Here is a 13,914-nt window from a genome sequence, read left to right on the forward strand (position 1 = left end):
AAAATTAAAAATTAAAAAAGTAATATCGCGCCTCGAATAATTAACTTGTGAAAACAATAATACAAGAAAATTACGAATTATTAGAGATTATCGCGTGCGAACGAATCGAATAGAAAAAAGAAAATATTATGTGAATATCGAATAAAATGTGTGAAATATGTAGATTTTCATTCAGCCAACTTTCAAAATGGCATGATGATAAATTCGTAAACTTTACAACGACGAATATATATGCGCCAGAAGATAACGTCAACTTTTCCGAAAGTTTTCGTATTCATTCACGAAGGTGGATCTCTTTATCGCCATCGGCGTTATTGATATCGATATTGATGAATATTTATGAGAGACATATTTCGCAACTTTTTTCCTGCGACACCGTAACCACCAGGGGCGCATAACTCGAGCAGGATGCGGCACATTCCTTCCTTCTTACTTATCCTAATTATAATTTTTATCAGGAAGCGCGTGGGGAAAAACCGCGCGATTTATTCTGTGAGAATTAACTTCATAGTTAAAAGTTGAAAACTCGCCGGTGCAAACATCGGGCTCGGAGTTTACCCGATGTATAATTAAAAGGCTACACAGTACCCCATTAGTAAATTAACAATTAGGCCGACTAATTATTCTGTTCCGTTATTCCGCGTTTTTGGCGCGCGGAAGAAGAAATCTTACTGCGTTTCTTAACATCATAAATTAAGACCGCGGTTCTTTAAGGGCGATGCAAATTAATATGTATGCTATTGCGGAGATAATAAAAAATCCCATTGTAAATAAAAACTAAATAAAATTAGTACCACTAGTAGAAATCACGTTACTATTCTCCAGAACATCCGTGGAATTGTCGATGTTGTGCAAACGCAACTGATACAACAACCCTGTTGCAGTAACAGGAGAGAGGACATTATAATTGCGTTTGTATAGCACCTGCGAAATACAATTTTCAATAACGTAATATTATTAATTTATTATATATGTCACGTGAAATTTTTCAAATAATGTATCTCTGTTGTATATAAATTGTAGAATCTTTTATTATATTTATTATATTTGTTGCAAAATTTTGCGCTTGAAATAATTCAATGTTAAAAATGTCGAAAAACGATATTTGTTCACTTCTCTCTCCCTCTCTCTTATGGCACGTAAAACTATGAAGGTTAATATAATTCGTTTGCGCTCTAACTAATATTAATTGGCTCTGTGCCGGTACTGTTTTCTCGAAATTTCAGGAAATAACTCGCGTTACGTGGAAACGCGAAACAGAGTCACGCTTGTTTGTACGAAAATTTCGTTGCTAAAACGCAACGGAATCGTATTTTAGAGTATAAAATCCGTATACACGAAATGCCAAAATGTGCTTTGGAGAAATGACAAGCGATAAAGCGTAATTTGCATGAGCGATATATCCTTCCGCGAGGTTGCACGTGAACTATAGGTTCTCCCGTGTGCATAGCAAAGCAAATCTTGGAATGAGAATTACATTAAAATAATCATAATGCAAGATATGACGCGATTGTATAATTCCAACCGGAGGAACCGCCGGTAAATTCGCGAAACTCGTCAACGTGCCGCCAACATCCGAGCTTTCATCTCGCGACGTACCTATGACGTAGACGTAAATAGACGTAGTCGCGTAGCGTCCCGAAACCGCGCGCGGCCAGCATGCAAAGCATCGGCAAAACCACAGAAATCTCGTTAGCGTATGCAAATCCAACGAGTGATAGTAGTAGTGGGTACTAACTATCCTATCGTGCTACGAACGATCCCTGCCTAATGTACACTCTATGCCCTGCAGCTTAGAAATCATGGAGAAACGGGAAGAATCCTAATGATAAGGTAATAGGCGCCCGACCTCCAACTTGGACGACGTAAATTACTAATTTTCTATCCGTCGTCGTCGAGTAACCGGGGCGACGGCGGCTTCATCGCCGGATATGAGTAGCGATTACGCGACATTGTTGACGTAACGCAGACATTGCTGCGTAATTATATCGGGCGATGCAATTATCGCTGTTACTTTCTCTTAGCATATTGAAAATTCACGCATGTACATTATATAATTTTTAATAACACATTATAGTGTGTTTTAAAAGTCTATTATTTTATTAAATATTATTTTGTTAAATTTAATAAAATAGATTTTTTGTTGAACGTTTTTGCCTAAAAAAATTCAAAGATGAAATTATGTAAGAGCCGGCACGAAACTGAGTTAAAAGAAAGAGAGAAGGAAGGAAATAATAAGTAATTTAACTTGTAATCCCCTCTCTCTTTCTTTCTCTCTCGAATCATGATGGAAAAAGAAGCAAGCTGTATACGGTTTCTTGTTTCCGACGCACCTCGAAAATGGTATCCAAGAGGAGGCTATAAGCGATTTTGAAAGAAAATTTAAAGTTTCAAAGGTCATAAAAGTTACCAAATGCCGGGGCTATATAAAGGTTAATGGCAACGAAAACCCGTACGAACTTCCAGAAATGTACAAATCGCTCGTAAGAACGAGCACGAAACTCAGCGTGTTGCCAGCAGCAATATCCTCGAGAGAAGAAAATGATATAAAATAAAAGCTCGTAACTGAAAGAAAGCCAACATGGAAATTACATCTCGAAATCTAATTAAAAATAATATGTTTGGCGATAAAAAGAATATCGTACATTTAATTAAAAATAATAGCCTTTACATAACGAGCCTTACAATGGTAATAATTAACGGCACAATCTAGATTCTAATAATAAAAGTATACGATATACGAACGTAAGAGGCGTTGTGTGCCAAAACCATAGTAAGCGCTCTTATTTTTCGCGAAAAATTTCACCAGAGGCAAACTGGCCTCTTTTTTTTTTGTTTTTACATGAAACACCGCGCTCTCTAAGTTACTGGACATGTTCCGCGTGTCATATGTTACCCATGTGGTTCATCCAATAGTTGACCGTGACGTCACTCGGGTATGTGAAACGTATATCGTAAATCGCTTTTATTATATTCCGGGGCAAATTCGCGAGTCGTGCGGTTGTCCATCGGACATTGATGCGCGACGGTGGAGGTCTCGTACGAGGTTTGGCGCACGCGAGAGCAAACGAGGCCATTTTCGTACAAAAATGGCACGTATCCCGCGGCGAAACGATGGAAAATACGTTACGAGGGAACATTGCGCAAACAGGCAAACCTCCCCCCCGAATCCTCTCCCTCATCTCACGCACATACGAGTTCCGCGGCTGTTAACCAACATTTTCAAACCACGGGTAAACCAAGTTTTTGATCAAGTTCGTCAAACATCAGATTGTTCCAACTCTTTATTACGTAATAAAAATGCGTAACCGACCTTAAAAATTGCTGGGCGTACCTCGATCGCTCTTTAAATAATGGGTTCCGTGTATTTACACGACGATTGTACTTCATCTCGCTAAACTTTCCGTCGAATAATAAATAGTCTTGCAGTTATAATTCTAGAGAATCGAGATATTTTATATGTATTGGCTGGATTAAGTAGCTTTGGAAACAATTGTTAGAGGAGGAGAGAGGTAATGCGATTGGCATACAATTGCGCCATTGCCATGAACGAAATTCGGCCAGAGTTAATCGAAACCGAGACCGCGATTATCGTTCCGCAAATGGGGGCACGCTCCGCAAAGCACAATCGGAAGAGCGATGAGGGCACTTTCCGGCAAAAATGGCACGTAGCCTGCAGGAAAGTCGTGCGCTGCCTCATGATGGAAAATGCGTTACGATGGAATGGCACGCGAACCGTGGAATGGACCATACATGGGAAAGAGTTGCCCGACATTAACCAACGGTAAAGCCGGCGGAAACGCTCGTTCCGGCAAACAAGCGCAACTTTCTTTTACTCGAATCGACAGATATTTATGGCATTATACATTGTACGTAAATACTTCCTGCAATTAAACGACAAACTACGGAGAGCCTGAAGAGAGAGAGATTGAAGTATCATTATTATCTTCGTAATAATAATGATACTTCAATCTCAAAAACTGTCGAGTAATTAAAAATCTCTCGACAACTCTGACTATAGACTATTTTATAATTTAAATTGTAAGACAATCTCTTCGCGAAAAAAATTGCCATCTAATTTATTAATTATATTTAATTTCGCGAGATTTCCTTATTGTGACAGATTTTGAGACATTTTCGAGTTTCCGAGCACACGTTTATCGCCAACACTTAAGAAGATGGATATCGAGATATACATTAATATCTGAAATGCGAAGCAAAATGTCTTACCCCCTAAGCGCAATTCTGCAATTCCTTGGGCCATTTCGTACTCGTTCCGCACGAAGCACTGGTACATGCCTCGGTCCTCTCTCGCAACCGACGTCACGGAAATACGCTCGCTGGAGACGGTCCTTACGCGGGCGCCCGTCCTCAATGGTTGACCGTCCTTCAGCCAATAGAGAGCTGCCTGCGGAAATCCACTTGCGGTGCACGTCTGCAAAGGAGTTTAGACGGAAGGAACTGATGAGAATCAAGAAAGGAGACCCGCGCGCGCAAAGGCGAGAGGGAGTACGAGCCCCTCCTCGTCTCTTCCTGAGAGAAAAATCAGATCTATATATTCCTGAAAATGTGTATTCGAATCGCGCATTCGTACCACGACTGGCATTAATTTCCGGAGCGTACAGATTCATTTCCCGCGTCATCGACAGCGCTTTACCGTATTTATAGATGGATGAAAACGCCACGGTAAATATTCATAATCAAAGTGCTCGATATTGTGAACGATCTATCGAAGAAACCACTCTCGCATTATTAAGATGCATAGAGTTCTTACGAGGGGCTCTACGACATTTATATCTATTTTCGTGTTATTGCGTTTCGCGATGTCAGGATTAAATTCTTCGAAATTATTTCCATTTTAATTTGTTCCGTTTTTGCCTTCCTTTTCTCGCAAGATTTCGACCTTTATGGAAGCCTTTTACTCGCGATCCTCACGTACGCTTGATTTTCGAGTGGATCGATATCGACGACAATCAATTACCAGATAGGCGGATTTCCCCAGGTCGACGGTCTGTATCGCCGGCTGCACGTGAACGCTGAGCGGCGCAGACACCGTTAATCTGATCTCCAAAGTCTCGCTGCCTTCGGAATTGCTGGCGGTGCACATGTACGAGCCGGCATCGTTCTCCTCGATACTCTGGATGATCAAGGAACCGTCGCGCACCACGTAATGTCCCGCCGATTCTTCGATCGGCTCCTCCCTCTGATTTCTATTGTAGTACCATCTACGCGAAGAAACAGACGAGAGAGAAACAATTCCCGTTTAATACGCGATTTCCAAAACAGCTGTCATTTTATCGAGCTGTCATTTTCTCGTCGGAGCAAACGACATAAGCAGACATTCGAAAACTCGATATATTGTTCCCCGCGGCTCATGCGCGCGCGCTTCTCGGCAATGTGTATGCAAATTACCATTTCCCGCGCTCGTCAAAGTGTCCACGGCGATGTTATTATTATTATTATTATTATCTCGAGTTACCTAACCAGCGAGAGATCTCGGGAATGTTACGCGTTACGTGCGCACGTCTGTCCGAAACCGCGTATCTCTTCACTGCACACGCTTACCACAAAATAACTATTGTTTCTCATCGGAAGAGAGAGAATGCATGCATTTCCTCCTCCTCTCGTCCGTTATTGTACGATTATATGCTGCGTATATGCTGTACTTCTCTCTCTCTCTCTCTCTCTCTCTCTCTCTCTCTCTCTCTCTCTCTCTCTCTCTCTCTCTCTCATTTCTATTTGTCGCACATATATGTATGACACAGTCGGGGAGATACGAACGCGCTGGCACGCTTGCAAAACGTTGACTTTTAAAGGGCATGCATTTTAATGACATTCGTCGCACGATTATTCACACAGTCGCACGATAAAAATATCATTAAAATGTATGTTTATGAATCACGAATCTACAGATTTAAAAATAGCTTTATCATAAATTAATTTCAACGTAGAAAAAAATACATTCGGCGCTAGACACGCTGTATTACTATTGCGATAATTATTCGAATAGTTATCGCGGATCGAATTTCACGAAACAAGATCGCGCATAACTTCCCCGGCTTTCGGCTGTCCGTCTTAATTGAAAATTCAAACGGCGTTCGCGATTGCCTCGATTTAAGCCAGCCTCAGCAGAGAGGATAATCCAATCGATCTTTGGCGAGCACGCGCGACCTTTGACCTTATCGGACCGCAACGACGCCGAACGATGCAAGAACGTGTGTCACAATCTCAACGAATTCATCTTTCACAACAATCAATTGATATTAAGCAGTGAGATTTAACATCATCGTGCTTTATCCTATATATCGTGTACTATTATTACTATCAAGCTTAACAAGATATACAAAAATTGATATGACAGAAAGAAATTGGATGTAAATTGACAGCAATGTTTCTTATCAATTCGTTTGATATCCTTGCTACAACCTCGGTACCGTGACAAGCGAAATCACTAATGAAAATTTCAAGCTACCGCTATTCCTGTTCGCTTTCAGACAGCGTCATCTGTGCTTTTAACGAACTCGCATATGTATTCCTGCGCAGCCGGATTGACATGAATTTTTAATAACGCGAATATATTTCACAAACACATATGTATATAACCGTCCTCTAATTAAATGAGATATTAGCTTTAAAAAATACACTGCTTTTTTTTAATAATATAGAGCGATTTATTTTTAAATATTATCAGAGCGCATAAAGCGCTGGTTATTTAAATTTGGGATAACTAATGTTTTAATTATGAAAACGCTCCAATTAAACTGAAACAAAATTACTTCAATCAAGAAAAATTAATTAAAAATATAAAAACAAATTCGCTCTCTGCGAGTTTAATGATATGAGATATGATTATTCTTGAACATTATCTTCGATAAAAAAAATCAAATGACATATAAATAAAATTGATCGAGGGTTCTTTTGATATTCCTTTTAAAATAGAAACGATTAGTCAATGTACAAAATAGTGCTATCTAAATACTGTCAATACTTAAATCGATTCCAATTCAAAATCCTTTATCGCCCTACGGAAAGTTTATCGAAACCGAATGGAGCCAGTTCATCTTTTCGCGATTGCTCGTAACGCACCATTAGCTTCAGCATCGTCCCTCTCATAGTTTTCCCTCTCTCTCTTCTCTCTCTCTCTCTCTCTATCTTTCTTTCTCTCTCTATTAAGCGATGATCGGCCCCACGTGGCTTAGAAATCCGTTAAAGCATAGTAGTCCGGGATCTTGCTTACTCCGCATCTGGGAGTAGATGTGGAAGGACGATGATGACGACGAGGAGAACGATGAGGACGATGAGGAGAAGGCCAAAGAGAGTTGGAGCGATGGATGGATGGCGGCGTCTCGGCAGAGCGGCAGAAGTGGAGCCATAGGAATGAGGAGTATACCTATAGATAATCGAATTTACGGAGGGAAATTGGCGAAGGAAGGAGATGAGATAGGGGATGCTCGAGTGCGAGGGAACTCGGAAAGATGGAAGCCTCTGCGCCGCGGCAAACCCGCAAACTCTCCCTATCTTCCTCTCTCTCTCTATCTTTTTCTCTCTTGCCGTCGCTCCATCTTCCTCATCTTCGTCTTCTATCCTCTCCGCCCATCATCCGTTCTCTCTTCTTCTCTCTTCCTCTTTCCCTTTCCATTCTCTTATCCCTATCTCCAGATTCTCCGGCCTCTCCTCTGCTCTCTTCCGTCGACTAAATCAACTCGCGGAAGAGATAGCTAGGAGAAGAGGATGAGGAGAAGGGAGTCGGCGCGGAAGAAGAGGGCGATTGGAGAAGGATGACAGGACGAGAGAGAGAAGGTACGAGTGGTTGATGAACACAAGCATGGAATACTCAGTGACGTCGACGTATACGTAAATGCGGAATATTTGATGGGCTGTCAGAAGCAGTCTCTGTAATCAGCGGTCGGTTTGTTTGCGCTACCCATACAGCTCTCCCGACGTCTATATATCTCCGGACTATCTTCGTTCATCCCCCGGTTACCCGTGTCGCACGCGTGCGACGCGCATGGAGCCGCCAATCGACACACACACACACACACACACACACACACACACACACACACACACACACACACACACACATATACACGCACGCACGCACACATGTACAAGCGTAGAGAACCACATCGCTCTATTCGCATCGATTCTACAAATTTCACGTGCGTGCGATCAAAGTTCCGTCGATATGTTCTGTTGGCGACGTTTGAAATTTTCATTTTACTTTACAGCGCGAGAGGAGAGGAGAAAAAGAGAACGCGAGAGAAAGAGAGAGAAAAAGAATCTTCATCAAATTTGTAGGAAAGTAGAATAAAACGAGAAAGCAGGATAAGATTCTTGATCGATCGCGGGTATCTCGCCCGTTGATCCGTAACTATTTAAGTGTATCTCGCCACAGCGTGTGACACGACACCGTGTGTTTCCGCTCGACGCAAGTTTGATTACCGCGCGATCCTCTGTACGACGCTCGCGGCATCAATGATGGAACCAAACTAGTTGCTAATCGCGTAATCCGCTGTAATAACACACTTCTCCTCCCACGCAACAAGTTTCGAGAGCCACTCGTCGCTTTTCTCTTCAACAGCGTGTTGTATCGACGTACAACGAGGGTTGCAATCTCCCCCTGTCGCTTCGTTATATCCTGCTATCTCATCTTCCTCTCGCGCGCTTTTTATAAATAAATAAATAGAAAAGATAAAAGATGGATATTTGGAAGGAATCGACCATTGACGTAATATTTAACACAGGGAAAGAGCGCGAAGAAAGAAGTTATTCGTGTTCGTACTCTCTCTGTTTTTTCATTCGGTTTATCTTTCTCTAGTCGAGTGTCCTCCAAGTCCGCGTGTCGATGAACTCCGAGAGTCCTCGCGTTTCCGCGCGAGAAACTCATATCGCGCGGAATATTCCGGCCGGATCTATGTTTAAAATTAGCATTAATATAAGGAAAACAGAGAGACATAACATACCAGCCGTCTAGTAGCGAATGAGTATCGTCCACATGTTCCTCTGTTTGCACAAAGATTCCAATTTCCTCGTCACGATTGTCGGCCGTAGTTTTATTCGACTCGAACGCAAACCACTATTGAATCGTACGCGTTTGATTTCGCAACGAATGCGTGTGCATTATTTCAGATGATAAGTTTTATTCTAATCTTTCGCTAAACATAATATATACAGTATAATTTTAATATAAAAGCAAAACATTTTATGTAAATTTCCGTACAGATATGACTCGATGCATTTTTCACATTTAGTTTTTTCTCTAACAATTGTGTTAACGGCAAAAAATTCGTTATAGAAATATATAAATTACAGAATAAAGAGAATAATCGCGTATTCTTTCAAAACACGACATTTAACTCGCTCTTGTTCGTTTATAAACTTTATATTCTCGCGAAAAATCAAAAGCGAAATTGAAATAATCCGGTCGGTGTATTTCGCAAGTTTCGCCCTTATTATTAGATCGCCAATATTTATTGTGTTTATCGCACATTATTAGCTGCATTGAGCCGCATTGAGCCGTCATGATATAAATGAAATTCGTGACCGCGTATTTTGTATTCGCCATGCGACGCGAAAACGTCTTGTTAATCTTCGACATCGGCTTTAATTCACATGCACTGCGTTCTATACGTTTTGCATGCAGATTACTTAACAACGTCGCCCGCGCATGGTGGAAAGTAAATGTCTGCTTATCGTTTAATTGCGTATCTGAGCGTTACTCAGGACAGGTATAAAGGGAGAAAAACGAGATTCGCAAAAGGGTGGACGAGAAAAATACACTTAAATTCCAATTATGGGTGTTTTATAGAATAACTAATTATACTAGATTAACTTCTAACAATCCGAAAATGTGCGCGCGTACCGCACACAAAATACGCAAGAAACTGTCACTGTACTAATGTGCTTTGTTAATAATTAAATTGTTGAATTAATTATTTGTTTTGTTAATTGTTAAATTTATTTATCTAATAAAATTAAAAGTATAGATTATTTATTTAATAACATTAAATATGGATTATTAATCCCATAATATTAAATCTATATCGTATCAATAATTTAATGATTTGTAATATTAATAAATACGAGTGCAATTTGAATATTGAAAAAACTTACCTGTTAGTCGGGGTAGGATTAGCATGGGCCACGCAAGGGATCACGACGGTGTCCTTTAGACGGGCTGACATGTACACTAGCTTTTCATTTATTATAGGTGGCATGGTGCCTCGAATTTCTGCAAAAAACACCACGGGAAACGCGTAAATTCAATTATAGCGTAAAATCGGAGATTAAATCGCGGAACGTTGCTCGGCTTGCACCGCTCGTTCGGGAATCGATTCCGGGCTAGTCCCCGCCGCATGATACGCGGAAAATATGTTCATAAATCGTTACTGTCTACGGGAGAAAAGAAAAGCGAGACCCCCTAAGCCGGATGGCGGTGGATTGGAAAACACGGACAGAAGAAAGAGAAAAAAACAGGACTTTGCGCGCACGCATTTCCAGCGCGCGACATTTAATGGGGAGTTATGGTCGCAGATAACGCCACGTCTTACGACACGGTGCACTATGAAGCGGAACCACGTTAGATAACGACGATATATCTCCGCGCGCTTTGGCGAGAATTTGAAATTACGTCACGCGCTATCAAAACTGTCGGCGAAATTATGTTCCGCTCGAACGGCAACGTCCAACAACCCTCTACGCGAAACTCCGTTTGCTTTAGCGAAATTTCGCGATACCTTTTATTTCCAAATTAAATCAATATATTGAAATATTAAGAGGATATTTTTGAAAGGAAGAGCACGGACAATTGTAGTCTAAAATTTTCCCAATTTGAAATTAGATTTCTGGATTTTCGGTTTAAAATAAAATTCATGACGCATAAATTATGAACATGCAAGTTTCCAGATGAACCGAGCTAATTCTGCTTCAGAAAATGGCTGGTAAAATACTTTTTATAAAATAAAAATAAGAGTGAAAATTAAACGGTAACTCGATTCATATATTTGTAATTTACGCGTCATGAACTTTATTTTAAGTCAAAATTAAAGTCCAATCTCGAGTTGCGAAAATTTTGGGCAACAAACCCGTGAGGCACTCGTCCGCACTCTTTACACGCAACGCGCGCACGTGTACATCTCGCTATTCACATCTCGGAATCGCATAATAATGCAACTTAACAAAATAAAAACTGTGAATTGTGTATTCTCGTTAATTGAGTTTGCATAGCGCAGTTATAATATTCTTCGCTAGCATGCCGCCAGAGTTGCAACCGTTACATAAATCGTCGGACGTTCCTAATTTGCGCCCAACATACTTTCGCACGCTTCATATTTTGCCGTCGCTCGAAAATTCAAATTTTCTCAAGCGAGGGATGAATTTATAATTAAACAGATCCATACTCGGGGCGGGTTAAAGCGGGGTTTGTCAGCGAGGAGACGAAGATGCGCCGTTAATTACGTATAAATCAAAAGCGACGCGCATATCGCTCGCATCCCGCGCGATTATTCCATTTGTTCAATTACAAATATGTAGGTATTTTTATTTTCGCGTCGCACTGTTAAAATCGTGCCACTCAATCTGCCTAGCGCATACCTGCGGTAGAAATGCAGCGTGGTTTATTGATTCGTCCATAGATACTCAAGTGCCCTCCTCTTCGGCACGTGTGTTATTTCGCGATCAAATGATGTGTGGACAGCGACGCATACGTGCTGTTACATTTAACGGGGAATTAATGCGCTGGATTACGGCGGACGAATACTCGCTGGGCGCAGTTATACATATCTCTCGCACGTCACGACAAAAATATTTATCGTTTACGTGAGATAGGTTTATACACGTCACACATGGCCGTTGTGTATGACGTCGTTTGATTTCACAATATCATTAAATTCAATAGAACGTAACAAATATAATATTGCGTATGAATAAAATGTTAATTAATGTTAATTAATTAATCTTATATATATTATTTTCCGATACAAATATATGTTCCTCTAAATTACAAGTCTCAATTCACATGGGAAAAATTTGCAAAAAAAACCTTGACGGTCCAAGTAATTCGCTGTAAATAATTATGTAGTACAGAGATCCTCGAAACCTTATAAAATCTTGGGAAGCGAAGAGAGAAATAAATAAAATAAATATAAATTCTCCACGCCATCGATTATGACATTACCAAATTTTCGAATTTCAAATCTGAAATTTGACGCTCCCTCTACAAGAGCGTACGTCAATAAAATTCAAGCATTGAAATCCGCAATAAATCAAACAGGCATAACGTAACGTCCATTCCATGGCGTTTATATAGCACCGAAATCGTACACCACCACCAAAATTGTTTTACGTGATCGCGACCGCGATATTACATGCGATATGATATCTTTCCATATATGAGTACAATGAACATTAACTTTACACCGGTTCTAAATTCGGTAGGCCCTCCTACTGGGATTTATACGCGGATAATATGCCGAAAAGTTTCCTCATTACTCCGTAAAACTACTGTACATCGTGGTTTTGGTTAATTTAGTAGAATATATGCCAGTCTCCCAGACGCGGGGGAGGTGAAAGAGAGGAAAATGAGGAGGGGGGTGAGCGAAATATGCAAACGATCAAATTTTCCCCCGCCCCCAAACTTTATTATTAAGTTATTAACTACCTAAGTGCGCTTAGCATAAATTTCTATCTTACTAGTGGAGGGAGTCCTGTGTGGCAGGGGGCAATGGGCGGGGTCCGTGTAACAGCTTTATTACGAGTGCACGAGCGAACGCGTACGTTTCTGGAAAATTGAAACCCGTGAATTTTTCAACGTCCGCCGAGATATTCTTGCTCGGGCACGTCGGATCGGTTTTTCTTGCCTGATTATGCGGCGGCACACAAACGGCGATCTCTTTCTCTCTCGCTCTCTCTTTCTCTCTTCGTCCCCCAAACCTCTTCTTCCCTGCGGAAATACCTCAAGAATAGAAAATGTCGTGATTGGTATTATAAAAATGTCTCTCGAATTGCCATTACCGTCAATCATAATTATTATAATTTAAGAATTATTATTATTATAATATTTTATTGAGAGATTATATTAATGTGACGCGATGATTATTATTACGACTTAAATTATTGGCTTTGTTGTGGAAAATCGAAAGAATCTCAGCTATCGGAAATCTGAAAGTGATTAAAGTTGAAACTTTTTAAATCAATCGTTTTCGCTCCCACTGTTCGCTTGTTCGTGCGACTCGCTTTAGACAAATATTTATTCTGTTTGTGTATACCGCCGCCAGGCTTTCAGCGAATATCGTATATTTCGTCAAATGATACACAAGGTAATTAACCTACGAGCGAATAGCGACGATAATTAATTGACGTTCGTTGAAAATATTTGTGATTAGGAAATATACTAAAGCAGCGCGCCCGGTTATGAGTTCAAACATCCGTCGTACTTGGTTAAATCGCGTTATATATCGTTATATATCGAGGCAATTTCCAACTGCCTCTTTCAACAATATGAGTTTATTTAATATCGATATTATGAAGCTCGCCAAAATTTACAATATTGGTAATAATTAATTGATATTATTCTATGTGTACGCTTTCTACGTGTACACCTAACCGAAACAATTTTACCGATTCAATATTGAGAATTTTACTTCAAAAGCATATGTATTGTATATGCGCGGGTGGAAAGTAAGCGGCATATGAAATCACGATGACTACGTGTGTTCGCTCGAATCTACAAGAAACTTTAAATAAGTCGCACGTCCCCCGAAATTCGCGATATCACGAGAGATTCTCCTAGTTTGAAAGTTTTCCAACTCTCTCTCCGAGTTTTAGAAATTTAGAACATTGTCTATGGGGAGAAGGGTGAAAAAGGAGGAACAAGACAACCGGTGAGGAGAATTTTACAATGAGGATACTGCG

General features: G+C 40.4%; 1 protein-coding gene across 11 annotated transcripts in view; it reads right to left on the minus strand.

The window, feature by feature from the left end:
- The window catches only part of LOC145961589 (cell adhesion molecule Dscam2), a 77,849-nt gene that overhangs the window by 31,447 nt on the left and 32,488 nt on the right, over positions 1-13,914 (minus strand). For all 11 annotated transcript variants that reach the window (XM_083081990.1, XM_083081984.1, XM_083081966.1 and 8 more), the window contains 3 exons: positions 10,117-10,234; positions 4,982-5,225; positions 4,231-4,435 (listed from right to left, as the gene is read on the minus strand). In XM_083081990.1, coding sequence (XP_082938116.1) covers positions 4,231-4,435; positions 4,982-5,225; positions 10,117-10,234 — 567 coding nt within the window. The remainder of the gene's footprint in view (positions 1-4,230; positions 4,436-4,981; positions 5,226-10,116; positions 10,235-13,914) is intronic.

This window comes from Camponotus vicinus, unplaced genomic scaffold (assembly GCF_025532165.1).
Source record: "Camponotus vicinus isolate PSW18456_S1 unplaced genomic scaffold, iyCamVici1.0 SCAF_1, whole genome shotgun sequence".
In the NCBI taxonomy this organism is placed as follows: domain Eukaryota; kingdom Metazoa; phylum Arthropoda; class Insecta; order Hymenoptera; family Formicidae; genus Camponotus; species Camponotus vicinus.